Source organism: Myotis daubentonii, chromosome 1 (assembly GCF_963259705.1).
Source record: "Myotis daubentonii chromosome 1, mMyoDau2.1, whole genome shotgun sequence".
Classification (NCBI taxonomy): Eukaryota; Metazoa; Chordata; class Mammalia; order Chiroptera; family Vespertilionidae; genus Myotis; species Myotis daubentonii.
In genome coordinates, this window is record NC_081840.1 from 137,505,041 (window position 1) to 137,531,582 (window position 26,542).

Genomic DNA, 26,542 nt, shown 5'->3' on the forward strand with positions numbered 1-26,542 from the left:
ATTATGAATCCCCAATTTGTTGCTCTTCTCATGCAAAATGAAATGCCATTAAAGGATTCACAGCTGACTGAAGATTTCAGCGGCGAGGACTCTAAGTGATGTACTGCATCAGATAAATATTTATATCTCCGCATGACAGTGTGAACCTGGGCTCTGGCTTTTGGAAAATTGCTGTTATTATCACGTTTCACTCATTTTTTTTTTTTAGGGGCTTGAAGTGACAATTTAATATAGCATTGAATTAATACTTCAATGTAAAGTCTTGTTTCACTTAAGTGTTTTTGAAAGGTTAAATAATCTCTAATCCTTATTGTGTCTCTGGCTATGTTTATAGATCACTACAACATGCTTTACATGAAATAAAGAAAGAAAGGAAGAAACCAAGAAAAAAATGAAGGAAAGAGAGAAAAAAAGCAAGTCAGCTATCCTGAAATTAAGGATTGCTTTGTTTTAGAATGGCCAAATAAATAAATAATCCAAATTTTCTTTGAATTGATATTTTGGGATAATGGTCTATAAGTATCCTATTTAATAAAGATGGACTATGCAAATTGACCATCACTTCGTGACAAAGATGGCAGCGCCCACAGCCAATAAGGAGGGAATATGCAAATTGACGACAAAGATGGAGGCGGCCAGGCCGGGCAGCTCTGGGCTGGAGCGAAGGCAGAAAGGCGGCTCCGGGCCAGAGCGAAGGTGGTGCCAGCAGCCAGGGAAAGGAAGGCCTATTCTTGCATGAATCTTCGTGCACTGGGCCTCTAGTCAGTTAATAAAATTTGTTTTGGCCTCAAATAGTTTTAAAGTAAAAAAGAGGTAAAGATGACCACATGTAAGCTGACATAAATACTAAACTTTACTGCTTTTCTTAAATTTAATAAAATTAGGCTTAAAAGAAACATTCTTCTGCAGTGTTTACAAACGTTCTTAATATTGAGATAATGCAGAATATACCTAAAATGTAAACACTGATGTCCCTAATTCTATTTGTTGTCTATATATATAAAACCCTAATATGCAAATAGACCAATCAGCGGAACAACTGAACAACCGAACAACCAGTCACTATGACGTGTGCTGACCACCAGGGGCAGCGCGCAGAACATAGGGGGCGTTAGCAGCAGGCAGTAGAGCGTGGAACATGGTGGGCATCGGCCGTGGTGGGATGGTGGAGCAGGTGAGTGGGGGCACCAGACCAAGGTGGGGCGCCGGTTGCTGTTATTGGGGCGAGCCTCTGGTGGTTACTGAAAATTCTTTCCTCCCACGCACTGTGGTCCCACTGGGCACTCTCATCTGCTGCTGGTGCCGGCCCCGCTCGCACCCACTGCCAGCACCCGGCGCCAGCCCTGATCGCTTAGCGCCATCAGCGTAAGTGAGTGGTGGTTGCCAGCTCCAATTGCCCCTGAGAGCTTCTCTATCTCCCCCTGTTCCTGAGGGGCGATCGGGGCAGCAGCCATAGCTTGCACCTGCTGCTGGCACCGGCCCCAATTGCTCCACACCACCAGCGGGTGCAAGTGGGGCCGGTTCTGTCAGCTTGTGGGAGTGGTGGCGGTAGGATCAGGTTTGCCGGAAGACAGGAGACCAGGGCCGTGGTGGGAGGGGCTGGTTGGGGCGCAGAGGATGGGCCGAGACCTGCCCCTGTGCCCATGGCAGCCTTGCGGCTCACAGTTCCTTTCAAGGTGCACGAATTCGTGCACTGGGCCCCTAGTACTATAAAAAAACCCATAAATAACGTCATCAGTTAAAGATGAAATGACTTTGTAAAAGAATACTCCATCATAAGTACGCATGGCATTTACTCATTATCTACATTGAAATGCAGAATGGCTGCTCCCACATCACGCCGGTGAAGAGCTCCGAGGGGCCTGCTGCCCAGCTTTGGAGCAGTGAGCTCCTTCCTGTCACTGTGCCCAGCATGGGAGCTTCGGGATGGAGTACTCCAGGGTGCCCCCCAGGTTGGCTACAGCCTGGCCGGGCCTGCCTGGCGGTGCAGTTTCTCCCTCTGTCCAACCCTCTTCTTCCCCACACAGGCTTTGATCCCTAACCAATGTCTTGACCCCAAACTCTGTGTGGGCTTCTGCTTAGGCAAGTCACTCTGACTGAGAGTCAGCAGACACAAGAGGAAACAAATTCAGGCCCAGGAATTTCGTAGGTTAGGACGTTCAGGAATAGAATTTGAACAGTTAGGCATAAAATGTTTAAAGAAATAAAGAATATGATTTCAGCCAAAACCGGTTTGGCTCAGTGGATAGAGCGTCGGCTTGTGGACTGAAAGGTCCCAGGTTCAATACCGGTCAAGGGCATGTACCTGGGTTGGGGGCACATCCCCAGTAGGGGGTGTGCAGGAGGCAGCTGATCGATGTATGTTTCTAACTCTCTATCTCTCTCCCTTCCTCTCTGTAAAAATCAATAAAATATATTTTAAAAAAAAAGAATATGATTTCAGAGAGGTGCATATAACAAGAAACTATTAGGAATGAACTGGCAGATTTTCAAAAATGGAATATTTAGGGGCAAAATTATGATTATCGAAATTAAAAAAAAAATCACTGGACAGGTGAGACAACAAATGAGAACAGGTGAAGAGAGAATTGGGACTGGGAGACAATGCAGCTGAGGAATTTGCCCAGAGTCAAGCAGATGTGTTTGGAGATGGAAAACGGGGAAGAAAAATTAAAAGATGCCGAGGCCAGACTGAGAATGTCAAATACATCGCTGCTGAAGAGATAGAGGAGCGAGTAAAGGAGCCTGGTGACGGGTGAAGAGAAAAGAATGACGGAATTTCCAGAAGCAGGAGACAATCTCCTGCAGGAAGAGCATTCTGTGAGTGTGCTGGCCGCTCCGCTCCCTGGAACCCGGGAGCCAAAGGCAGGACCTGGGAGCAGAGGGCTGCTCCTGCCTCCGTTAGCCAGCAGCGACTCGGTCTGCAAAGTGGAGTTTCCAGGAGCACTCCCTATGCCACAGGGGCCTGAGATGGCAAACACCTTCTCGGCATTTCCAAGAGGGAAGCAGGAAAGGCACCTGCAGCTTTGGCTGGCCCAGCGGCTCTGCGGGGCGCCTGCCTTTGGTCACATAATTCTTGGTGCTTAAAGGACTTAAAGCGTTAATGGACTTTTGGCATTTCAGTTGACCTCTCCTCCAGGTGGGGAACTAGAAAGGTATAGAGCAACTCCAGGATGTTTCTCCTGTGCCAGAAAGCAGGCGCGGCTTTGTCACGTTCTGGCGGCTTCATCAGCGTCACCGGGGAGTGTCAGACACAGAGCCTGATTTTCACAGAATGCGTGGTGTTCTGTCTTGGATCAGTTTAAGAAGCTCTGATATAGAGTGTAACTTTTTCTCTTTCAGTGTCACACCTCCAGATTTCTTATTTTAATTTTTGGCTTTGATGGTGCCTTTTCCCTTAGTTTTCCTCTATTTGTGGCTACTTCTGCTAATGGTAACGCCAACATGATGGTCCTTCATAGCAGGATAAAAAGATGTACTCCCAGGAGGGTCAGAAAGCCAAGCACCCACCATAAAATCCTTACTGAAGTTTGAGGCACTAGCTTGCTTATTTAATAAGGAGTTCAGATTTTTTAGGCATAACTTCTAGATTCAGCTCGTTACTGATCGTTTCCCAAATACAAAGAATAAGAAAAGATTTTTAGGTTATTTATCAACTTGATCATTTTACGATAAGAAGCAAATAAATTTAACTCTGCATTTCAAAAACTTAAAAGTTATTAATGATATTTTCATCATCTACACTGTAATTTGTTCCTGCCCATAAAAAATTCTAAAATATTATTGACATTGATTCTTAATTTCAATTAAAGTAAAAGCTACATGACACCAAAACTCCCAATGAATTCAGGTCAGTGAAAAAAAAAAAATCAGTCAGTTTAGAAGAAATCAGACATCCAAGCAGGTTCTTGACTAATTTTTCCTTTTTGAATGCTCTTCTGACATTGCTTAACTAATCAGTTGAAAGAAAAAAAATCACCATTTATAAGACCAGAGTTTGTTCTAGCCTGACAGAAATTTGAAAAAATGGGTATTTACACGTGAACTTTAAGTTATTTTCCCAACTATAAAAAAGAGGAAACCTAATAAAAGAAAAGAGACATAAAAGTCTGCTCTGCTTAATGTAAATTTTTGATTGGTCTCAGAAACGATGCAGTCCTTTCTTAGAATAGAAATTAGGATAGGATTTGGGAGCAGATAAAGACTGAGGCAGGATGCTGGAGCTCGGGGGTGGGGTGGGGGGGGGGGGAACCTAACCCCTTGTGGTTCAAATCTTCTAATTGTGCCGCAGTGCCACACTCTACCAGAAACCAGGCCCCCTAGTGGACTTCAAGAATTAATGAAAGAGTTAAAGCATTGGACACCAGGCTGTGGGAAACTGAGTAGGTATTTAAATCTCTTATTCAGTCATTATATAGCACTGCACATGTCAGGCACTGTTCCGAGCAGGTTACAGGTGTCAAGGCACCTAAGCAGCACAACACAAAATGAAGGAGGCATTATCACCCACATTTACAGACAGAGAGTCAGGTGTAGAGAGGTCACGCAGCCAGTTAGGGGCAAAGCCGGGCGTGAAGGCATTGCCAGCTCCAGAGTCTGCGCTCTGAACCACCCACTCCTCACTGCTGGGGAGATTGGCTTGTCAGAAAATTAATCCCAGGAAGAATTTATTTAAATATCTAGTAATGTTCCACTCCTCCAGAAGCTGGCCTTACGGTAGTTTTAATCATCCAGAATACAGCTGCAACTCTGGGTATATTTCATTAAAACAAAAAACAAGAAAAGAGAAGAAAAAAGAGAAGTGAAGGGCCATCAAGTATCCAGAGTTCACTCCACAGGAGACACCCTCGCTGGGAGCCGGTCCCCTCTACTGACATGCACTCTGAACACGCCTCGTTACCTGTCCAGATCGCTTCAGAAGCACAGCAAATTAGAAGGTAAAAGCAAACAAAAAACCAAGAAGAAATAGAAGAACCGACAGTTACCACTGAAGCAAGAGACAGAAAATTTCTGTGACTAAATATAAATCCTAAAAGTAATCTAGGCCGACTTAAAGTAGCAAGAAAAGGTCTCATCCCCATCTCAAATGTCTCCGAGCATCACCGAACAGAACAGAGAACAAAGCGTGGAAGGACCTCTTCTGATGACAGACGGTGAGGCCTGTGTCTGATCGCATGGAACAGCTACTCTGGAGGACGCACCGGGCTGAGCTCACCCCATGGAATATTCATCAACGCCTTGTTCGAGAGTGGCCCAGGAGCGGGGCAGTTGAAGAACTGTCAGATCCTGCCCGGGAAAGGCTGGCAGGGCGCTGGGGGCCAGTGAGCGCTGCACCATCCCCGCCCCCCCCCCCCCCCCCCCCGCCGGCACAACTGCGCTGGCTAAATGTAAATCATATGCTGGTGTGGGTTCCGCAGCCTACACTGATGACTTTTTTCAAAGCTCTATGACACTCCTGTGTGCTGCATGGCTGGCTGCGAGGATGATGTGTATCATGTCACCTGTCCTCTCTGCGGGGAATGTCTTAGAAATAACCCTGTCTGACCTTAGTACCAGGAACAGTTATAGGTGTCCTCCATACCTGATTCTTCTGTATCTTCAGGCGCAGCAGCCATGTAACTGACTTACGCAGTTTCACTTTCCACTTTGGCTTCAAGGAAACTGGGGTCAAACGAGTGGCCCTCAATGTAGGAAGCTGGTCATTGTGGCATGAGTTTTAGGCTCATGCCAGGCTCCATTCTGTGTCTTCAACCTCTCCTTCCCTTCTCTATCTTTATTTTTCCCCCTCTTTATTATTTCTTATATTTCAAAGTTTTTTGAAGGCCACCTTATATCCTATCTGGAATTGAGTCAAGAGTAAATACACAACAAATGAATGAATGAATGAAATGTAGATGGGCAAACTGAGGTTCAGAGATGGCCTAAGTAACCAGTTCATAACAAGTTAGGATCTGTGTCTCCTGACTTTCAACTTACTATACTTGAAATAAATTATATTCATGATAGTGATTTTTCAATCACTAAGACCCTTTAAGCTATATTTAAAATAATATTTATAAAAAGAAAGAAAAATGTAAATGTTAGATAAATCAGACTATTCTGGTTAAGGAACACATCAAGAAAATAACTATTTTGTCACAGTGAAATGAAAGAAACTCTTCAGTACTTGAAAGCCCCTGGAGCGTGTTAATAGACTAATTTTGATCCCCAATGTGTTTCAAGTAACACTTACATGTGTCACACCTGCATGTGAGCTCACAGTAACTACCCCAGAGAAAATGTTTCAAATTGTGATGTCTGTAAAGTCAAAAAATTCTGATTCAAAGCTGTCATCAAGAAGTTGCTGTTTAAACTATGCGTCATTTTATTAGAATGGTATCAGGCATTTATCAGAATATGTTTTCACCAGCCATTGAGGTATCTCTTTGCTTTGAAAGTTCTGAGACAATTTTAAAAAGTGTAAAAATAATGCACTATGTTTCAGAGGAGGAGAAATGAAACACTGGACAGTTTAAAGGGTCACTGATTACATGCTGCATCCTGTGACTCAACTTAACTCAGCAGCCATTAATTCCCTAGTGCTTTCTCCCTCACAAGCACTATCCTGGCACTTTAAACCTTCCTTCATAATAGGCAACAGCATGAGCGCCGTAGAACGAATTTCAAAAGGAGCAGATGTTATAAATGATTTGTTAGAGTTAAGTGAAGTTAGAGGCTGACTAACGTTTTCAGAAGACAAACTAGGGGTGGCTCTAAGTTTCCGGAAACAAAATATAGCTCAAGGATATTTATAGACTTTACTGCAAGCAAAATGCAATTGATCACATTTGCAAAGATTGGAAGAATAAGCGACTGCCAAGAAACACTCATGATGTTCGAGCAGTGATTTTCAAGTGCTGTGCCACAAGAATTTTTAAAACATGCAGTACCTGACTATTTAGTCAGGAGCACTGACCTCTTCTCAGATTGTTAAATTAAAAACAAACAAACAAAAATAACAACAGCCAACACAACAGTAGCCATCCAGTGTGAATGGATCAAAATTATACCTATTTTTTGTCAGATTGGCAAAAAATACGTTATGGGGTGTGCCGAAGAGTTTTAGTAATTAGTTTATGTGTGCCATGAGGTGAAAAAGATTGAAAAATCACTGGTTTACACCAGCGGTCAGCACTCATTAGTCAACAGAGCCAAATATCAACAGTACGACGATTGAAATTTCTTTTGAGAGCCAATTTTAAACTTAAACTATATAGATAGGTACATTGTTATAAACTTAATTAGGGTACTCCTAAGGCTTAGGAAGAGCCACACTCAAGGGGCCAAAGAGCCACATGTGGCTCACGAGCCTCATTTTGCCGACCACGGGGCACAATCAGGGCCCATAGCATTTTATTTTGAATGCCCTCTGTGATAATCAGTCTTTATTCTGTGAGGGGGATTTGAAGCTGTTTAGGTAGAAAGAAACCGAAGCAGGACTCTAAAAGCATGTGCGAGCGTTCAAACACCAGTTCTGAAGATGATTGCTGCCATGTGGCAAGCGACGGTCATAGTCATGCCATAAGACTGCAATTTCTTGAGATGACATAGTTGTTACTGGTTATTGTCGTACGACTCGGTAACAACTACCATCGCCATGTACTGAGCACCCTGTGTATGGCAGATGCTATCAGCCCCCCCCCCCCGCGCCCCCCCCTCTTCCTCCTGTTTAAACTTTAGGACTCGTTTTCGTTGCTGTTATTATCTCCACTGCATACATGGAAACACGGAGGCCGCAAAGACCAGAAGTCATACGGTTAGTACCTGGCAGAGCTGGGATTTGAACCTGGGTTTGTCTGACACTGGACTTCATGCTCTTACTACATAGTCAGTAAGGCATCTCACCGCTCTACTAGGACCTGGGAACATGTGCTTCACCAGGTAACTTGCAGTGCAATTTATTCATTCTTGAGTGGGAGGGAATAGAAGGGAGGAAGGGAGGGTGGGAGGCAGGGTGGGAAGGAGGAAGGGACTGCTGCTCCCAAGAGTAGTTTCATTCTTTCCCCAGGTGATTATGAAGAACTAATGCTGAAGGGTGAAAATGAAAGAATAGAGTGTGAGTGGGGGTGGGTCTTTTGGGGACCAGGCAGAAAAAGACTAGTGAAAGCAGGATATAGGATTTGGAGGTGTAAATGGATAAATACGCACAGGTCAACACCTAACTTCTGACGTGTGCAAAAAACTTTTGAACTGCTGCCAAATCTTAAGCTGAGCGATTTTAAAATCAGGATGGCAAACATTGAAACTATTATACAGGAGAGTATTTAGATTAAAAGCATTATATTAATAACTAATCATCTTCAGAGGATAAGCATTCCTAAATGTTAACTGTCAGTAATCTGGCCACAGTACTTTTTAAAAAGCCCAGCTAGCCTGACCTGCGCAGCTTAGTGGTTGACCGGCAACCTAGGAACCAGGAAGTCACGGTTTGATTCCTGGTCAGGGCACATACCAGGGTTTCAGGCTCGGTCCCCAGTAGGGGGCATGCAGGAGGCAGCCGATCAATGATTCTCTCTCATCATTGGTTGTTTCTATCTCTCCCTCTCCCTTCCTCACTGAAAGCAACAACAATATTTTTTTAAAAAAATAAAATAAATAAAAAGCCCAGATAGAGGCAATTTTGATGCCAAATGTGCTCTCATCACTTCCTGAGGATGTATTTAATATTTAAATCTTTGGCCTTGATGATCAGAAGTCATGAATGTTAACCTTTTCAGAGCTTCAAATATAAAGAAAAATTACCTGGTGGTATTTTTTCAGGATGTTGTGCATTTCAGCCACATCTTCACTCGTAATGGTCTTGATGATGTATCTTTTGTCATAGGATGTGTGGAATCGGGCTCCGCTGCGTGCCTGGGAATCGTTGGGCAGGGGTGCGCTCCTGGTCAAGGAGTTCTTCCCGTTGGGATAAGTGGGAAGGAGAAAAGAGAACCAGTTAAAAACATGGCTTTCTGATTTCCAAACAATCTGTTGTCATCACAAATTTTCAAAAACATTTGTGTTTGGAAGAAATTGGTAAGTAGGATGACAACATTTTATATGCATCATAAATTAAAATGCTAGTCTTTCAAATGGAATGAAAACAGGGTGGGTCTGTATTATAATTCTAATGTCCTTAAAATAGGCTAATGTCTAGAATTACAATCAAAGTTATTTTGTTCACCTTGCAATTTTGTGAGTTGGGCAAAAGCCCAAATTTTCTTCTGAATAAAATTAGGTCCCAGTCATGAAAGAAAATTTTACATCACTGAGTGTTTCCTTAATGACAGGGATTCTGCCAAACATTAAGCACAGAGTACTTCTCCCAATTCTGATCTCATCCTCATGAAACGGTTTCTATTAATATCACCATCATTTTATAGACGAGGAGATGGAGATCAGAAAGGTTTAACAACTTGGCAAAGGTCACAGAGCTAATAAGGGAAGAGCTAGGATTCCATCTAGTGTACTGGCTCATAACCCACGTTCTCAACTAGTAAACAACTCAATTAGTATACGCTGCTGCCTGCCACGTGCCCTGGGAGGAGGCCGGGCAGCGACATTCTACAATAGCTCCTCAGAAGATTCTGGTTTGGCCCATTTTCCACCCCTGGCCATGTTTGGGAATTACTATCTTCTGAAGAGCAGACAAGGAGAGGCTGTGAGCAGGGGTTCTTCCAGTACCATTTCATCCTAGTATATGGCTCAGGCTATCGACACTGTAGCTCAGTGGTTCTCAACCTGTGGGTCGCGACCCCTTTGGCGGTCGAATGACCCTTTCACAGGGGTCGCCTAAGACCATCCTACATATCAGATATTTACATTACGATTCATAACAGTAGCAACATTACAGTTATGAAGTAGCAACGAAAATAATTTTATGGTTGGGTCACAACATGAGGAACTGTATTTAAAGGGCCAGAAAGTTGAGAACCACTGCTCTAGCTAGTAAGTCTACCCTTTTCTCCCAAGTAACTCTCCTGGTTGAATCTCCTGTTTTCTTATAGACTCCAGGCCCTCCCCAACCTTCTTGCACTGGCTCCCAGACTACTGGGATGAGCAAAGCCCTGGTGTCCGAGGAGTCTGGTCTTCTCTGCCGACTGTGCGCTCCTCCCCTGCCTGGCCCCACTGGGTTGCATTTGAGGGTTTCAAAGGCAAAGGCTCCTTCTCTCTTCAGCTTCCTCTCTAAATGTGGGCATGCAAAAGCCCCAGTAAACCAAATGCTATCTAGTTAAGGGGACACAGACATCTTTAGAGAGGCTGCAATATCACTGCATCAGGGGTTTTCAATGAAAGAGTTCCCTTTCTGTATAGTATTTTTTGTCTCTTTCACCTGTCCTTCCTTTCTAGATGAAACCCAACAGGATCCAGCCATATAATCACATTGCAGTGGCACAGCTGTGCATGTGGGTCCTTTGTGAACCGAGGGACGCTGGCCATGTGCTCGCTCTCATTTCCAAGGATGGGCCTTGATACTGCCTGATACTACTCCCTGAGATAGTACATCTTGGACCAATGCATGCAGGCACACCTATAAAATGCAGAGCCAATACTGCGAATTTCACTGAATTTGCTTTCCTTCGCTTATTAGAAGAATAAGGAATCAGTATAACTCCCAATGACTTTAAATAGCAGGATGTGGCAGAGTTAAATTATTCTTAAGATAACGAAATTCATTAGACAGACAGGATGGTGAAAACAATTTTCAGGATGAAAATGGCTGTATTAACAGGAGTTTATCAATTACGCTGCTTTTTCTAAAAAAAAAAAAAAATCTCCTTTATACTCATTTCTCTGATTAAGATTCAAAGTGAATGCTCCTTTAACACTAGAAACAAGGAATCATTGCTCTTGGCTAATAGCCTTTTCCTCCCAAACATTAATTTGCAAAAGGTATTCCAGATAAAACAAGAACACTAGGAATCGTAAGATTACAAATTACTTTCAGGCATAAAATCAAAGCAGGAACAATCAACTTTATGAGAGTCAAGCAAACAGGTTATACATTTTATACAACTGATAATACCTGTAAACTAACTTATGGGAGGGTGGGAAACAGTACAGGATAATTGCATTCAGCAAAGGACAGAATTACAGCAGCATCCGGTGCATAGGTGGCTTTCTTGGGCATATTAAATATGAAAGTATAATGTTCTGTCACGGACCAATGGGATAGAATAAAATTGAAGGCTGCACCATCAGTGCGTCTCAAACTTTAATGAGTAACCAAATCACCCGGGGCCATGTTAATTGCAGATTCTGATCCAACAGGTATGGCGTGGGGCATCTGAAGCAGCAGATGACGCTGACAGACTGTGTCTTTGGACCACACGTGAGAACCAAGAGCTCCTGAACTGTGGCCGCGATGTGTTTCATCTGGTGCAGCGTGTGCAGTCTCTGCATTAAGTGTGCTATAAGTACAGACTTACCTGAATAAACGCCTTTCCTATTATATCCTGCCCAACTCTGATTTCATTAAAATGAGAAACTTTAAAGTACAGAATAATTCATTGTATTAATTCACTAAAGAAATATCTAATTATACTGACTATGCTGAAGGTAACGCATGGATTTAAAAAGGGCCAGAATGCATACTAACATAATGTCACTTCCTCAGCTTACCTGCTACCTCCTTCCAAATCCTTTGCCTTTCCTTTCAGTTTCTAAGACATTGATAATTATTTATTACAGATTTTCCATATGGATATTGGCCATATCTTAATCTTGGGATATTAACAACTTATAAATGCTAATCTTGATTTTGCTTCAATTTTTCAATAATCACATTAGTCCCATCCCACAATATCTACTTCCAGTGTGTGGAGGAATGGTTTTTAAGGCTTTTAGTTGTCAAATAATCTGTAATGTCAGGAACAGATATTTTGTTAAATTTAGAATGCACGTTTTACAATCACTATGAATAAAAAAAAATATATGAGTCAAACTTACTGAAAGCCTCAGACAAGAAGAAAATCAGAAGCGTAAGCACAGTTGCACACAAAATGCATGATCCCTGGAATGGATTCTAAGGCCTGGAAGAATGCAACTCATTATTTCCCATTTATTTTCACATTCCTGTGAGACAGAAAAAGCCAGGTGCATTTTCCTACTTGCAGGTAACGAAACTGGAGTATAGCGGAGTCAAGTCATATCACATGCCTACGGCTTCTGCCTAAAGCTTCCTCCGAGGTAAGCAAAGAGGGCAATTTATCAAGACAAGACTAAACTTTTGCCATTACGTAACATCATAATCATAGACTTTTTGTAGCCTTTGAAGTGAGGCAGAAGTGTTGGCTTGTTTGTGTTAAAGGCAGTGCTCTGTAATGGTGGGGTGCGGCCTGGCACCTAGGACATGCTTCGCCACTCATCTCCCCTGGGATGTGTCATGGTCTCCTTGAGCCTCAGTTTCTGGGCTTGAAACGTGATGGAATAAGCCCAGGGGAGAGGGTGGGCTAAATCAGATCTCTACTTCAGGGTTTTTATCCCTCTAAAAATGTAACCCCTCGGAAACACAGCACACTGCTCTGGGGCTGCTGGGCAGTGCAGACCTCAGAAGGCGATTCGATGTTTCCCAAGGAAAGTCCACTCAGAAGAGAGCCCAACCATCATCTCCGTGGGGCATAATGATGGTTCAGGACTTCTGGGCCAAGATTAAAGAGAGGATGACAACAGTGCTCAGAGCAGCATGAAAATAACACTTCATAGATTCCAGATGTACTCAGGGCAAGAAGGAGAAAACAAGCTAAGGAAAGGGGGTCAGGGTATGTATGAAAATAGTCACGGAGCAGCCTCAAAACAGTCCGCTATCTAGTGAAACTGAATATTGAAACTCATCAGTGTGCTTTGTTCTGTCACAAAGGAAAAATGAACCACAGCATCATACAGGTTGGACAAGTTTGGAAGGCCAGGAGGAGAAAGCCCTGAGAAGAAACAGAGCTTGAGAGTGATCTATGGAGCCGCCAAGGGGTCCCGCTATGTGTAAATAAATCTCATAATCAAAGAGCATGATAGTTGGAAACAACCATGGAGATGATTCCAAACCACTCAATTTACAGCTCAGAAACCAGAAACCGGAGTGGAGATGACTTGCCGTCTGAGCTTGTTAGCGTGGAGTGGGACAGAACAGCCGGCCTCCCCCACCCACCACCGCTGCCTCCCTGCCCGGCCGGAGAGTATGCTGGGCATTATGATGGGACTGTTGGTATAGATTTCTGTGTGGAGTCAAATACCCTCTAATCACAATTCAGTGCCTGAGCCAGCTGGCAAAACCACCAAACTTGTCTTCAGGTTTTCAATTTTGCCAAGTAAAACGTGAAAAACACCATCAAGAGCAGCCTCAGTGCTAATGTAGTCAGAGTCCTTAATTTACGCTTTTATTACCACTTGTACAAATCTACCTTGACTGGGTCTAGGACTGTTCATTACCTGCCTTTACCTGAGGTGAGCAGGGTCAGGAGCCACCTTCTCGAGACAAGAGCTGAGGCAGATGTGTGTTTGAGGAACAAGGCTTCAGAGCAGGAAAACGAGGCGCTGCTGAGCTCAGGGCTAGAGTCAGACAGTTCACAAGGCACAGGCGGGGCTGAAAGAGGCCTCGTCTGCAGGATTTCCTGCGCCCTGCGCCCATGGTGACAATCCTACGAACCCTTCATCTCTCTCACCACGGGGCCCAGTTCACCATGTCTGGTTTAATTAGTTCACATGCCTGCGAATAGTTGGAGGTTGTCATTTTCTTTTGGTCACTGGCTTTTATCTTTACTAGTAGAAGACTCTCCCATCTTCTGTCTTTCCCTTGTTTAGATTGTGTGGGTTTTCTTGGCAAAGAATGCCAAGGTTGAAAGGAGTAATCTTTTATATTGGGAATGCTGAAGTGGTTGGGATGTGGGGGAGGGGGGGAAGCAACATAAAAAAAAAAAAAGACAGAATTTGCAAGTTAGAACAAGATCTGCATGGAAGAAAGAAGTTCTGGCCCAAGGCACCATTTAAACAAATTATTTATCTTAACCACCCTAAGTCTGAGATGAAGACCTGATCCAACCAAGGGCCTAAAAAGCAACATTTAAAGGACTGGTTTAGTCATCTTCAAGATAATTCCATTTCCAAACTCTAATGTTCACTTTTGGGTTTTGTGTGTGTGTGTTTTTTAATGTTCATTTTCAAGAGCCCTTACCCCTACTTACCTGTCTGTCTTTATGAGAAAGCTACCAGGTAAAATTACCCAGTGAAATCTACCTGGGGTTTGGAGAGGTTTACTCTCTTTAGAAAACAAACTCCTTGTCAGAGGCAGAGCTTAGAGAGTTCTATGTTCTGTAACATGGTGACATTTTAAACATGTAAAACCTGGGTCCTCAGTTGAGAAGTGTGAATGTGCTATGTGGATATTTGGGGCCAAAGTCACAACACAACAAAGGCAATCCAGGGCTTATTCAATGTGTGAAATCTTCCTGGCCTTCTGCAATGTCCTAATATACCTCCCCAAGTCTAGAAGCCCTCAGAAGAGAACACATTCACAAATCCACCAAGTGTATACTCATCAGCATGTCCTGGACATCGTGCTGCACTTCAGAACCACCTTGTCACATGAAATGTAGCTTATTCATACTTCGATTTAGTTCATTCATATGTTCTCAGGCTCATATTGCCCTAAGCAGAGGCCTGGTGACCTTTCAAGTTTCAGAGTCCTGATGATGAAGACAGAGACCCAGAGCATGGATCAGTCATAGGAGCCTTAGACGTCAGGACTGCAACTTTGGGCAAGTCATTTAAGCTCTTTGTGCCTCAAGTTTCCACATCTGTAGAAAGGTAGTAATAATGAGAATAATAATAATCATCATCATCAAAAGTTTGGGGGTTAAATGAGATAATATACAAAGTTTTTATAATAGTGCCTGGAATACAGTAGTATTCAATAAATTGTAGCTACTATTATAAAAACCAAATTTTACCTTGGAAGGTAATGAGAGATGCAGATCAATATTAATGAGTTATTCTGCAAGTGGTAAGATAAAAAGAAAGAAAAACTTGTAGAATGAGTTCTTCCAATTAGCTCTTGGTTCCTTTCCCCGACCCCAGCCAAACCTCAGTCTGAACCCAGTGAAAATTGAGACTGACATACTTTTACAGGCTATTTTCTATAGCCCTCAATAATAACTATTTACATTTTTAAAAGAGTATTTAAATGTGTGTGTGTGGGAGTGGGGGGGGGGGTAGTGAGCAGGAGCAGGCATGGGCTAAATGAGGCAGAGGACTTGAGGTGAGAGTCCGGCCTTTGGAAAAGCACCTGGAAAATGATCGTCTAAGTCATTTGTTTAACCTGTTGGGCTCCCACAAAATCCATAATCCCTTCAATGCAGAGCCTTAAAAGGCTTTAATCAACCTTTAAATTATAGATGTAATGGAAATCTGAGAGTGTTTTGTTGCCTCCACTGCCCACAATAGTCACTTGTGGCCTGCCTTGACCACCTTTATTGTCTTTTCAGGATTTCGGACATCAGCATACATGGTAGAACAGGTTGAGTTAGAGGCCACGTCAAGGGAAATGAGGCCTCTCAAGGATCCCTGCCCCACCCCTTACTCTGTTATCTGATCATCTGCAAACAAAGACAGTGGACATAATGGTCTCTAAGCTTTCTTGCTCTGACAACATTCAGGAATAGTTATTACTGTCAGTTTGTAGAGACTTAGGAAATGGACAATGATTTGCTATTAGTCTGAAGAAAAAAATGTAATGATAAACGTAAACACTGCAATAAAACATGCTCTATTCACTGGCTACCCTTTTCTTCTACACATTTGATAGTCTCATATTATAAAATACGCAATTCTTTAAATTCCCATGTTCTAAATGGAAAAACTTTTATCATAACTCTGTACCATCAAGAAAAAGGTATCCAAGTCAATGGTGGAGGAAAAAGAAAGTAAGCATTCTTCTTCGTAAAAGCTTTACTGAGATATAATTCCTATACCATACAACCCACCCATTTAAAGTGTATAAATCCACGACTTTTAGTATATTTACAAAGTTATACAGCCAGTACCACAGTGAGTTTTAGAACATTTTATCACCTCAAAAAAGAAATCTGACAAAACAAATGAACAAAACACAGAAATGGCTGCATAGAAGCAGAGAGCAAACTGATGGTTGCCAAAGGGGAAAGGGTTGGGGGATGGATGAAAAAGGTAATAAGAAGTACAAACTTGCAGTTATAAACTATATAAGCTACAGGGATGTAGTGTACAGTACAGGGAATATGTCAATATTGTAATAAGTTTGTACAGTGATAGATGGTTACTAGACTTATCAGGGTAATCACACTGTAAGGTATACAAATGTCAAATCACTATGTTGTACACCTGAAATAATATAATATTGCATGTCAACTATCCTATCTAATAAAGAGGGAATATGCTAATTGACCTCACACTGTCACAAAGATGGCAGTGCCCACAGCCAATAAGAAGGGAATATGCTAATTGACTGCCCCACCCTCAAAGATGGTGGGGCCCTCAGCCAATAAGGAAGGAATATGCTAATTGAATACCACACCCTCAAAGATGGCGGAGTCCACAGCCACTAGATGGCGGCACCCAGTCCCCTCAGCCCCGCCTGGTGGTGGGCCCAGCTGCTCTGTGCACCTGCCTCCGGAGTCCTCCAGTCCCCTCAGCCTCCCAGCCACCCAGGGCCGGCCGAGGCTCAGGTAACCAGGGCCGCCTGAGGCTTGTGCTGCTGGCAGTGGCAGCAGCAGAGGTGTGATGGGGCGTCGCCTTCCCCTGATCACCGGGTCGCCTCCTGCCCCTGAGGGCTCCCAGACTGTGAGAGGGGGCAGGCTGGGTTGAGGGACCCCCACCTCCAGTGCATGAATTTTCATGCACCGGGCCTCTAGTCCTATATAATAAAAGGCTAATATGCAAATAGACTGAATGGCAGAACAACCAAAACAACCAAACAACTGGTCACTATGACGTGTGCTGAGCACCAGGGGACGTGTGCAGAACATGGCAGGTGTTGGCTGCAGCAGGATGGTGGAGCAGGTGAGCAGGTGTGCCAGACCAAGGCAGGGTGCTGGTCATTGTCATTGGGGCAAACCTCTGGTGGTTACTGAAAATTCTTTGCTCCCGCATGACATGGTCCCGCCCGGCGCTCACACCTGCTGCTGGGGCCGGAGCCACTGCTTGCACCCATTGCCAGCGCCAGGCCCACTCACACCCACAGCCAGTGCCTGGCACCGGTCCAGATCACTCGGCGCCATCAACAGGTGTGAGTGGCGGCTGCCGGCCCTGAAGGCTTCTCCACCTCCCCCTGCTCCTGAGGGGTGATTGGGGCAGCAGCTGCTGCTCCCACCCATTGGTGCCGGCCCCAATCGCTCCACGCCGTCAGCAGGTTTGAGTGGGGCCAGTGCCGTCAGCGCGAAGGAGTGGTGGCTGCAGGAGCGGGGCTGCCAGCAGACAGGGGATCGGGGGCCGTGGCAGGAGGGGCTGGGCGGGGGAACAGAGGATGGGCTGAGACCCACCCCTATGCTTACTGCAGCCTCGCGGCCCACAGTTCCTTTCAAGGTGCATGAATTCGTGCACTGGACCCCTAGTACTTCAATTAAAAAAAAAAAAGAATAAAAAGAAAACTGTACCCATTACCAGTCCCTCCCATTCTTTCCCACAGCCCCATAACTAGTGAGTCACTACTTTCTGTCTTACATATATTGGCCTATTCTGGACATTTCATATAAATGCAATCATACAATACACAGGTATTTGAGATTGGACCATTCTTCTTGCAAGTCCCTTGACCCACTGTGACATCTGTGATATCGCAGGTGTCTCTGGTGAGTGTGGTGACATTGTGGGTGCTCCCTACCCAGTCCAGTGCAGTGGACACATTATAGCCCCGATATAGCTTCTTAGCGATGCGCCTAGGCTTGCTGGGGTATTGGGGATAAAATAAACTGTTTGACAAGCTATTAGATGAAGGGCAGGTAAGAACATGACAATTTAGTCCATTTTTGCCTATACTGACACTTGGTAAGTAAACTTATTTTTCACCACTTCCATCTTCTACAGCCAAACCCATTACTGATCTTACAATATACCCTCTTTCAAATCTCAACAGCTCTGTTTGAATGCTGGTGCCATGTCAGCCCTCAGTGGGAAATAAAGCAAATAATGAGAGATGAAGCTCACTCTTCAATGGCCTTCCTACGTTTATAATTGGAAATTTAATGTCCTTTCCCTTGAGAAAGGGATTAATGGTGCTATCCTTCCTCCCCACTCCTCTAAAAGTCTGTACTGAAGATGTTTGTTTTTGCAGTGGGGCATCCAGGATTAGTGAGGCCCCCAGAAGGGTGTGGGATATTTAAAGGTCAATTTAATTAGCTCATTCTTATCACCAATCTTCCCTACCGTAGCTCATAAAAATGTCACAATTTAGTAACCATAATGGTCCCCTATACATTTTTTAAATACTCAAGCATTTGGAATGTTTCTCTCGAACTACTCATATACTCTTATATACATTTTTCTCCCATTTTGATATGAATGTGTATATCTGCCAAAAATCATGTACAAAAAACTTCTTATTTTTAGTCAACAGAAAGGCCACTTAAAATCAGTGCTGCCATGCTCGACTGTATAAAGGCCACCGCCTTACAAAGGAACATGTCAATATTGTGTGCAAGAACCTAAGTGGCAGGCATCTACTCCAGGTGACTTAATAATAGATTCTGAGATTCACAGCTGTGGGCCTCCCTCATTTCACAGATGAGAAAATGGAGACCTACCAGGGCTAAGTGACTGAATTAAGTCACAGCATCAGTCACTGAAGATCCCGGAAACAAACCAGCCTCCCAACTCCCAGGAAAATGTTCTTCTTCCTGACCGCGGCCACCTATTTCATGGACTTGAAATCTGGAAGCCAATCGCTGGCCTGCTGACTACTCAGGATTATGATTACATGCCTCACATCACACGGCCCAGGAGCCGAGCTGCCCAGACAAGGCTGCTTTCTGAGCCTGCGTTGGACATACTTTATCTGAGTGAGCACAGAGGGTCCTCTGACCCCGTCAGAGAGCTAAAGACCAACATGCTAACTTGAACATTATCATCAACAATTTATTAAATGCCCACTGTGTTCAAAGACCTGTGTTAAGCTCTTGGGGAAATTCAGAGAAAGCCTGGGCTGTGACCCCAGGCGTAGAACGGCTTCCATTGTGCAGGGGAGCAAGACACAGCAATTCAACACTTATCAATAATGAAACAGCCTAGGAAAGAAGAACACAAAAGTGAGAGGCAGTGACCAGCAGAGCAAGAAGCAGAGCTGCAAGAACTTCACAGAGCACGGAGAGACCACCTTTAAAAATCTCAAGGTTACAATGCCAGAGGCCTGGGTCAGGCTCATGATGAACAAATGTGGCATCTAACCTGGACAGGTGCTCCCTGTGCTAGCTCTTTGTTGAAAATCACAAGTCACAATCCAAAGTGGGTTCAGGGGCAGGAAATGCAGGCAAACAGAGAGTCTGAGTTCCCTGTGGGGTGGGAGGGGGGACAGTCTGTGGTGGGAACAGTCATTGGTCCAGCTCATAAGAAGGAGAAGCCCTGCTGGGGTGGCTCAGTTGGTTGGTGTGTTGTCCCATATACCAAAAGGTTTTGGGTTCTATTCCCTGTCAGGGCACATACCTAGGTTGTGGGTTTGATCCCTGGTAGGGGCCTGGACAGGAGGCAACCTATCGATATTTCTCTCGCATGGGTGTTTTCTGTGCTCTCTCGCTCTACCTCTCTTTCTCCCCCTTCCTCTCTCCATAAAAATATCAATGAAAACATATTCTCAAGTGAGGATTAAAAAATAAAAAAGCAGAGCCAAAAACCGGTTTGGTTCAGTGGATAGAGCGTCGGCCTGCGGACTGAAAGGTCTCAGGTTTGATTCCGGTCAGGGGCATGTACCTTGGTTGTGGGCACATCCCCAGTGGGAGATGTGCAGGAGGCAGCTGATCGATGTTTCTCTCTCATCAATGTTTCTAACTCTCTATCCCTCTCCCTTCCTCTCTGTAAAAAATCAATAAAATATATTTTAAAAAAAAGAGAGACTTGTCTAGCCTTGGCCAGTGACTCGGTGGTTAGAGTGTCCACCTACAACCTAAAGGGTTGCAGGTTTGATTCCCAGTCAAGGGCACTTACCTGGGTTGCCCATCCCCATTCTTCCCTCCTCCAGTGACCTGCTCTCTCAATGTCTCAGGCTCTGACACCTCTGGCTCCTGCCCGTTGCTCTGGTGGCCCATCAGCCACCACTCCTGTTACTTTACTCTTTCCCTGTCTTGTGGAGATGCTCTCTGCAGGACCCTGTCAGTGCCAAGTGTCCTGCTTCCTGCCTCTTCTTCACTTGTTGGGGTATCACATAGCCTCCTAATTTCTGTATCTCCCTTCTATATATAACCACCTCAATTATGTATTTTTATTATTAGTTTCAGAGAATAATGAAGGGCAGGAGAGAGAGACAGAGAGAGAGAGAGAGAGAGAGAGAGAGAGAGAGAGAGAGAGAGAGAAACATTGATGTGAAAGAGATACATCAGTCAGTTGCCTCCGGCAACCTAGGTATGTGCCCTGACTAGGAATCAAACCCTTAACTTGCTGTTGCATGGGACGATGCTCCAACTGAGCCACATCGGCCGGGGCCACCACAATTACCTTTATAGAAAATCCAGATGACATCACATCCCTGCCCCGTGTAAACCCGCAGGACTGCTCACACACTTGAGAATCTGGTTGAGGTCTTCAGTTTCCACATCAACTGTTCCCTCTTTATCTCCACAATCCACCACCATCCAGTTGCTTCATTTTCCTGAGCTTCGTGGCCTCCATGTTGTGGCCCAGAAAGCTCGCTTCCCTTAGTGTGCCCACTCCAGCCCTCACTCCCCTTCTTCCATGGCGTTTCTTACGGGTCCGCCCAGAGCACTTACTCCAGTGCCCAGACCCACTTTTTTTGAGCCTGCAGCCCAGTAAACCAGCTGGACTCAATTCCTGTCCTCAGACAGTTAAATTATATTTGGGAAAGCTGTATTTGAAAACATGGTGATAGGCTTTATGTTATAGAGATACGGATAGATTTTTTTTCAAAGTTTAGTATATTCTGAAGGCCTTGACACTTTAGAATTTTATTTTTAAACCTGAAACAAGAGCATCAATACCTCTTAAAATTATTTTAAAATTAGAATTATCTGTTACAAATAAAAAAAAGAAATGCATCAATTGAGAATAACGAGGGGCTCTTTTTTTTAATCTTCACCCAAGGATATGTTTATTGATTTTTAATTTTATCTTTTTTAGAGAGAGGGGAAATGAGAGAGAGAGAGAGAGAGAGAGAGAGAGATTGGTTACTTCCTGCATACACTTCCATGGGGGATCAAACCCACAGCCAACTGAGCCACACAGGCCAGGGCAGTAATGAGGGATTCTAATTCAGGAGATGCTATAGGGGAAAAGTAAACCTGATATTATCCTCTACAAAGAACAAGAAGGCTTGGTTTCCAATGCATTTAGGTTTAATTCATCATCTCCATCCTGTATAACTTTTTGGGTTCTGGTGGGCAATTCTCTCCCATAGTTCAGAAACTTTAACTGACGCCTCCATTTAATTTCCTGGAACTGTTATAGGGGGGTCTGATTCTCTGAGAGACAAGAAAGCAGATTTTCTTGAAAAACATTAAAAGTCAGGATGTCTGGGTTTCTGTAAACCTTATTAGTATCTAATACGGAATCTGGTATATAAGAGTTAACAAAAAAGAAAAAGGAATTCCTTCACCCTTTCTTCTCTTCTGCATTTCCTACAACGTCTAGCAGAGCCTGACATGTAGTCGCGCAAATAAACACACACTGAGTTGATAATTGTGCATGAAATCACCTAAGGGGACTAGAGCTTAAGGTGGCACTGTAGCTGCAGTAACAGTGGAGGCCTCCGTGGGAGCAGTCATTTTGAAAGATCTTATCTTAAAAGTATGGTAATGGAGAGTCACATTGGCCCAACAATGATCAGAACACAATTCAACTTAGAGCATATTACAAACCAATGAAATAATTTTGTGAAGCACTAATCAATGGAACAAAGTTCTGAATCTGGAAGCACTGAGCAAATGCGCACGCACACACACACACAGGTTTATATATATGTACAGGTTAAGTGATACTGTTATTAAATGATGAATATTCTAGAACTGTTGCTTGAATTAGTCTTTAACAGCAAGAAAACAAAGCTTTCTTTTTAAAAGACAGGAAAGAAATCAAAACCAGAGGAAGGATACAAATGTTTATGGGGACAGCAAGAATGCTTTTTAATTACTGTAAGTTCACTGATAAGCGGTCAATGAGGTAGGCTAATTAATTACTACGTTCTGCTTTTATCTGAGTGCTCAATAATGACTTTTTCAGGTGCAGGAAAAAGGCATTCACACACACAAGGCAGGTCAAGAACATTTATTCACTGGCTTTAATAGGAAGGTTTGAATATTAAATGAACCAGACAATGGAGCTCCTTGTGGCCACATTTATATAAAGCTGCTACATTCAAGCACTTCAGAAAAATAAACACAGCAAGGCAAAGGCAGCCCGAAGCCTGGCCCCCATCAGCGGTGCCTCCAATAGGTGAGGAGACCCCAGGTCACTGATCCTACTTTTCAAACCAGATTGGGAATTTGGTCCTACATGTGTCAGCTGGTACTTGTTACTAGTTCTGGCCATGATGAATGAAATGCCTGGCCAACAGTGAGTCCAAGTGGCAAGCAGCTGGGATGATGGGCCCCTCTGGTGACAGCCTAGCCCCTCTGTAGCCTTCACCCCTACACCGTGCAGGGCCCTCGGGCACCCAGCCACAGCCAGTGTTGGCACAACCTCTTTCTTTTTTCCAGACCAAGTAGCCAACAAAGTGTGTTGAGTCCCACTGCTGACAAATTTTTAAGAGGTGCAGATACTGGGAAAGAAACACAGGATTGGGGCGGGAACCAGTATATCTCTGGTTTATCAAAGATACTTTCAACACCCACAGTTGTTGTTTTTTATTTAATAAAAAAATACAGTTGCCAAAGAGAAAGCCGCAATTTAAATGCCAAAAGCACCAGGCATGGCCGAGGAAAGGAGTGGTGTTCAAATGATTAATGATCCTCACACTGGCTCTCCTCTATCCTGCTCTCATGCTAAGAGCTTCACAGACTTGCCAATTAGTTAGTGTGAATCGCCCTCCACTTGCCTAATTTGCCTTCAAAGTTTGTACTCAGCAATTTGCATTTACTTAACTACCAGCTTACATGGTTTTTGGTTTTAGGGGGGAAAGGGAAGGAAAATCGCTCATTCCTTAGTATTTCAGTAACTAAATTGGTCACTTTAGGAAATTTTAAAAATTACTTTTATCTGCTGCCGTCAGAACTCAGGATGCAATGGGCCCATTTTGGACCTCATTTAATAGGACTGATTCGGAGAAGAAATACAAAGACTTCATTTTGGTAATGAATTAAGGAATCTAACAAGATTTTGTTGCTTAGGCCCTCAAAAGTTAGTTTCTGCGAAATGCGAGTATAAATGTTTTTGTTTTTTTTTATAAAAGAGGCGGGGACAAAGGGAGAAACACACCTGCGTTTCCCACGGGCGAGTAGCCGCCGGAGACCTCAGTTACCAGCCGTTTGCTCCTTTTTAAAGGGCTCAGTTTATTTTCATGTGGCCTCCTCAGATGTAGCAACAGTTCTTAACTAATGTGGAATGGTTCCTTTTTATTTAGTGCAAACCCTTTTTACTATTCCAAATTTGTTCTTTGAAAGTGACTTATTTTTTCAGTAGTACATTTCAAGTCTAAGTTTGATCTAGCTCTTCCTCTTAACACATGAAGGTCAAACCTGAGTGATGTTGGCTCCACCGCAGTTTTTCAAAGCCAACCAAGTGCCCACATCCTCCCTGTCACACTTCCCTCCACCCTCCGGGGCGCACCCAGCCTCTGCTCAGAAGCTGGGCCTCGGTGGACAGCCAGGCCTGGTCCACCTGCAGCCCAAAGCATGGCGGCTGGAGGCTCCTCATGCCTGAGTGAGCAGTGAGGGAAGAAAAGGCCGGGCAGGGCGGGGAGGCCCACAAAGCTTTAGGAAAGTGTAGTAACTTGGTTCAAATTGCCTTAGAGGCCGGATTCTTCAAGGGAAAATACAGGGTAAGCTGTGCTAACGTGTGAGGTCATCCAGGGTGGCAATATGGCACTTAATGCAGGATAAATTAGGCTTTCCCACTTAGGGCAAACGAGAGAAAGTGATTGCTGGACTTAAAGGATTTAAATAAGCCAGTCCTCTCACAGTACAATGAACAGACGGTCGTAAAAGGCCAGGAAGTAACCCTTGCATCTCCTAACATACGGTAGGAGATCTGAAAAGCAGCAAATCAGCACAAACAAGAATAGATTTCTCAGATTCCCAAGTGGCCTCTACCAATGTAGGAAATGCGAATTCCACGCACACATACACACTTGCCCAGGCTGGTGACACATATGCGGGCAGGAATGAAAAGGGGTTTCTGCTGGTAGAGCCTGTGCCTCTGGAAATGAGGGCACGTGTAAGACCCTCGCGTGCCTGCTCTCTCCCCAAAGAATAATCCCTTTTCCTGCCGACGACTGAAAATATAGCACAGAGGGGTTCCTAACTGAAAGAGCCCCTTATTTCAGAAAAAAAATCATTGAACATTAATATATAAACTAAGAAGTACTATTATACAATGACTTGTAATGATAAAAACTCAGTCCTATCGCACAGAGCGTGGAAAAATGAGGCCTGTTTGAAGCAACGTTACAAAAGCAACTCACCTGGAAATCCTGATCGTCGATTCCAAACCTCTCCCGCAGGTTTCGGAAGACCATCGGGCAGTATTCCTTAAACTTGAAATGGCTCGGCATGTTTTCTCTGGAACAGCATATTGTGAAAGCAAGCTCAGATATACAGAGTTAACCAGACTTGCATCTCCCACCAGCTAGTTCCATGAGTAGCCAAGGAAGTGCCTGGAGTTCCCTTCCCACAGAGGCACTTCCCAAAACCACCACAGGGGGCCCTTGAACAACATGGGGGTGAGGGGTGCCAACCCCCCATGCAGCTGAAAAGTCACGTGTCACTTTTGACTCCCCCAAAACTTCAAAAATAGCCTTCCTGCTGACTAGGAGCCTTACCGATAACATAGTCAGTCAATTCACACATATTTTATGTGCTATGTCTATTATATAGTGTATTTTTACAAAAAAGTAAGCCAGAGAAAAGAAGATGTTATTAAAATTATAAGGAAGAGAAAATACATTTACAGTACGACACACATTTATTTTTTAAATCTACATGTAAGTGGACCTGTTGTTCAAGGGTCAACAGTACAAGCCACAGTAAGACCCGAGGGAAAGAGGGTCAGACTGATAACATTTGTGTCCTCTCACCACCGAGGAGCACTTGGCCTATATGATCTTTTAATCCCGACCACATGCTACAGCTGCTTCCTCAAGGAAGATGAGGTTGCCGAGGGGAGGGTCCACCCTGCAGAACGTGGTGAAGAGAAAGCCAAGAATGTGGACAGAGAGAAGGGCATCGAGAGAGCCACGCTCGCCCTCAGTCAGTAGTGGATGCAAGCTTACAAGACTGCTCTCGCTCCCTGAATGACCTAGCCTATATAATAAAAGGGTGATATGCAAATTGACCCTAACAGTGTAACAACCGGGAACAACCGGTCGCTATGATGCGCACTGACCACGAGGGGGCAGACACTCAATGCAGGAGCTGCCCCCTGGTGGTCAGTGCACTTCCACAGTGAGAGCACCGCTCAGTCAGAAGCTGGTTCATGGCTGGCCAGTGCAGCGGCAGTGGTGGGAGCCTCTCCCGCCTCTGCAGCAGCGCTAAGGATGTCCAACTAACGGCTTAGGCCCGATCCCCTGGGCAGCGGGCCTAAGCTGGCAGGTGGTCATCCCTCAAGGGGTCCTGGACTGTGAGAGAGTGCAGGCTGGGCTGAGGGACACGCCCTCCCCCCATGGCCCCCCTCCCAGTGCACAAATTTTCATGCACTGGGCCTCTAGTTTTATATAAATACCACAACCTAAATTCACATAGAAAATTCTCTCAAAGGTTAGCCTCTAAACAGTATTATGAGGAGAATTAACCCCTGAGCTTGCCAGTAGCACAAGGGCCCCAGGAAGAAATGTCAGAACTAATCTTTTGAGCAGGATTTGAGGTTTATACTACTCATTCAGAATTGCCTCTTTCTTTGTGTTCACATACACACACTCTTTTGTTGTGGTATTCTGCATGCCAACTTACAGTACGTAATTTATATATATGTCAGTTTTCAACCACCCACCTGACTGTGAGCCCCTTGAGGGCAGGGCTGTTTCTTATACATCCTTGTATCCCCAGCCCTCAGTGGACTGCCTAACATATAAGGGGCTCCAGAGTGACATCTAGAATGACATCCTGCCTGGCCGGTGTGACTCAGTGGTTGAGCGTTGACCTATGAACCAGGAGGTCATGGTTTGATTCCTGGTCATGGCACATGCCCA

At 44.2% G+C, this 26,542-nt stretch overlaps 1 protein-coding gene across 2 annotated transcripts in view; it reads right to left on the reverse strand.

The window, feature by feature from the left end:
* The window catches only part of PIP4K2A (phosphatidylinositol-5-phosphate 4-kinase type 2 alpha), a 181,149-nt gene that overhangs the window by 56,284 nt on the left and 98,323 nt on the right, over positions 1-26,542 (reverse strand). For both annotated transcript variants that reach the window (XM_059660823.1, XM_059660824.1), the window contains exons 3-4: positions 24,821-24,917; positions 8,782-8,934 (exon numbers count right to left, since the gene is read on the reverse strand). In XM_059660823.1, coding sequence (XP_059516806.1) covers positions 8,782-8,934; positions 24,821-24,917 — 250 coding nt within the window. The remainder of the gene's footprint in view (positions 1-8,781; positions 8,935-24,820; positions 24,918-26,542) is intronic.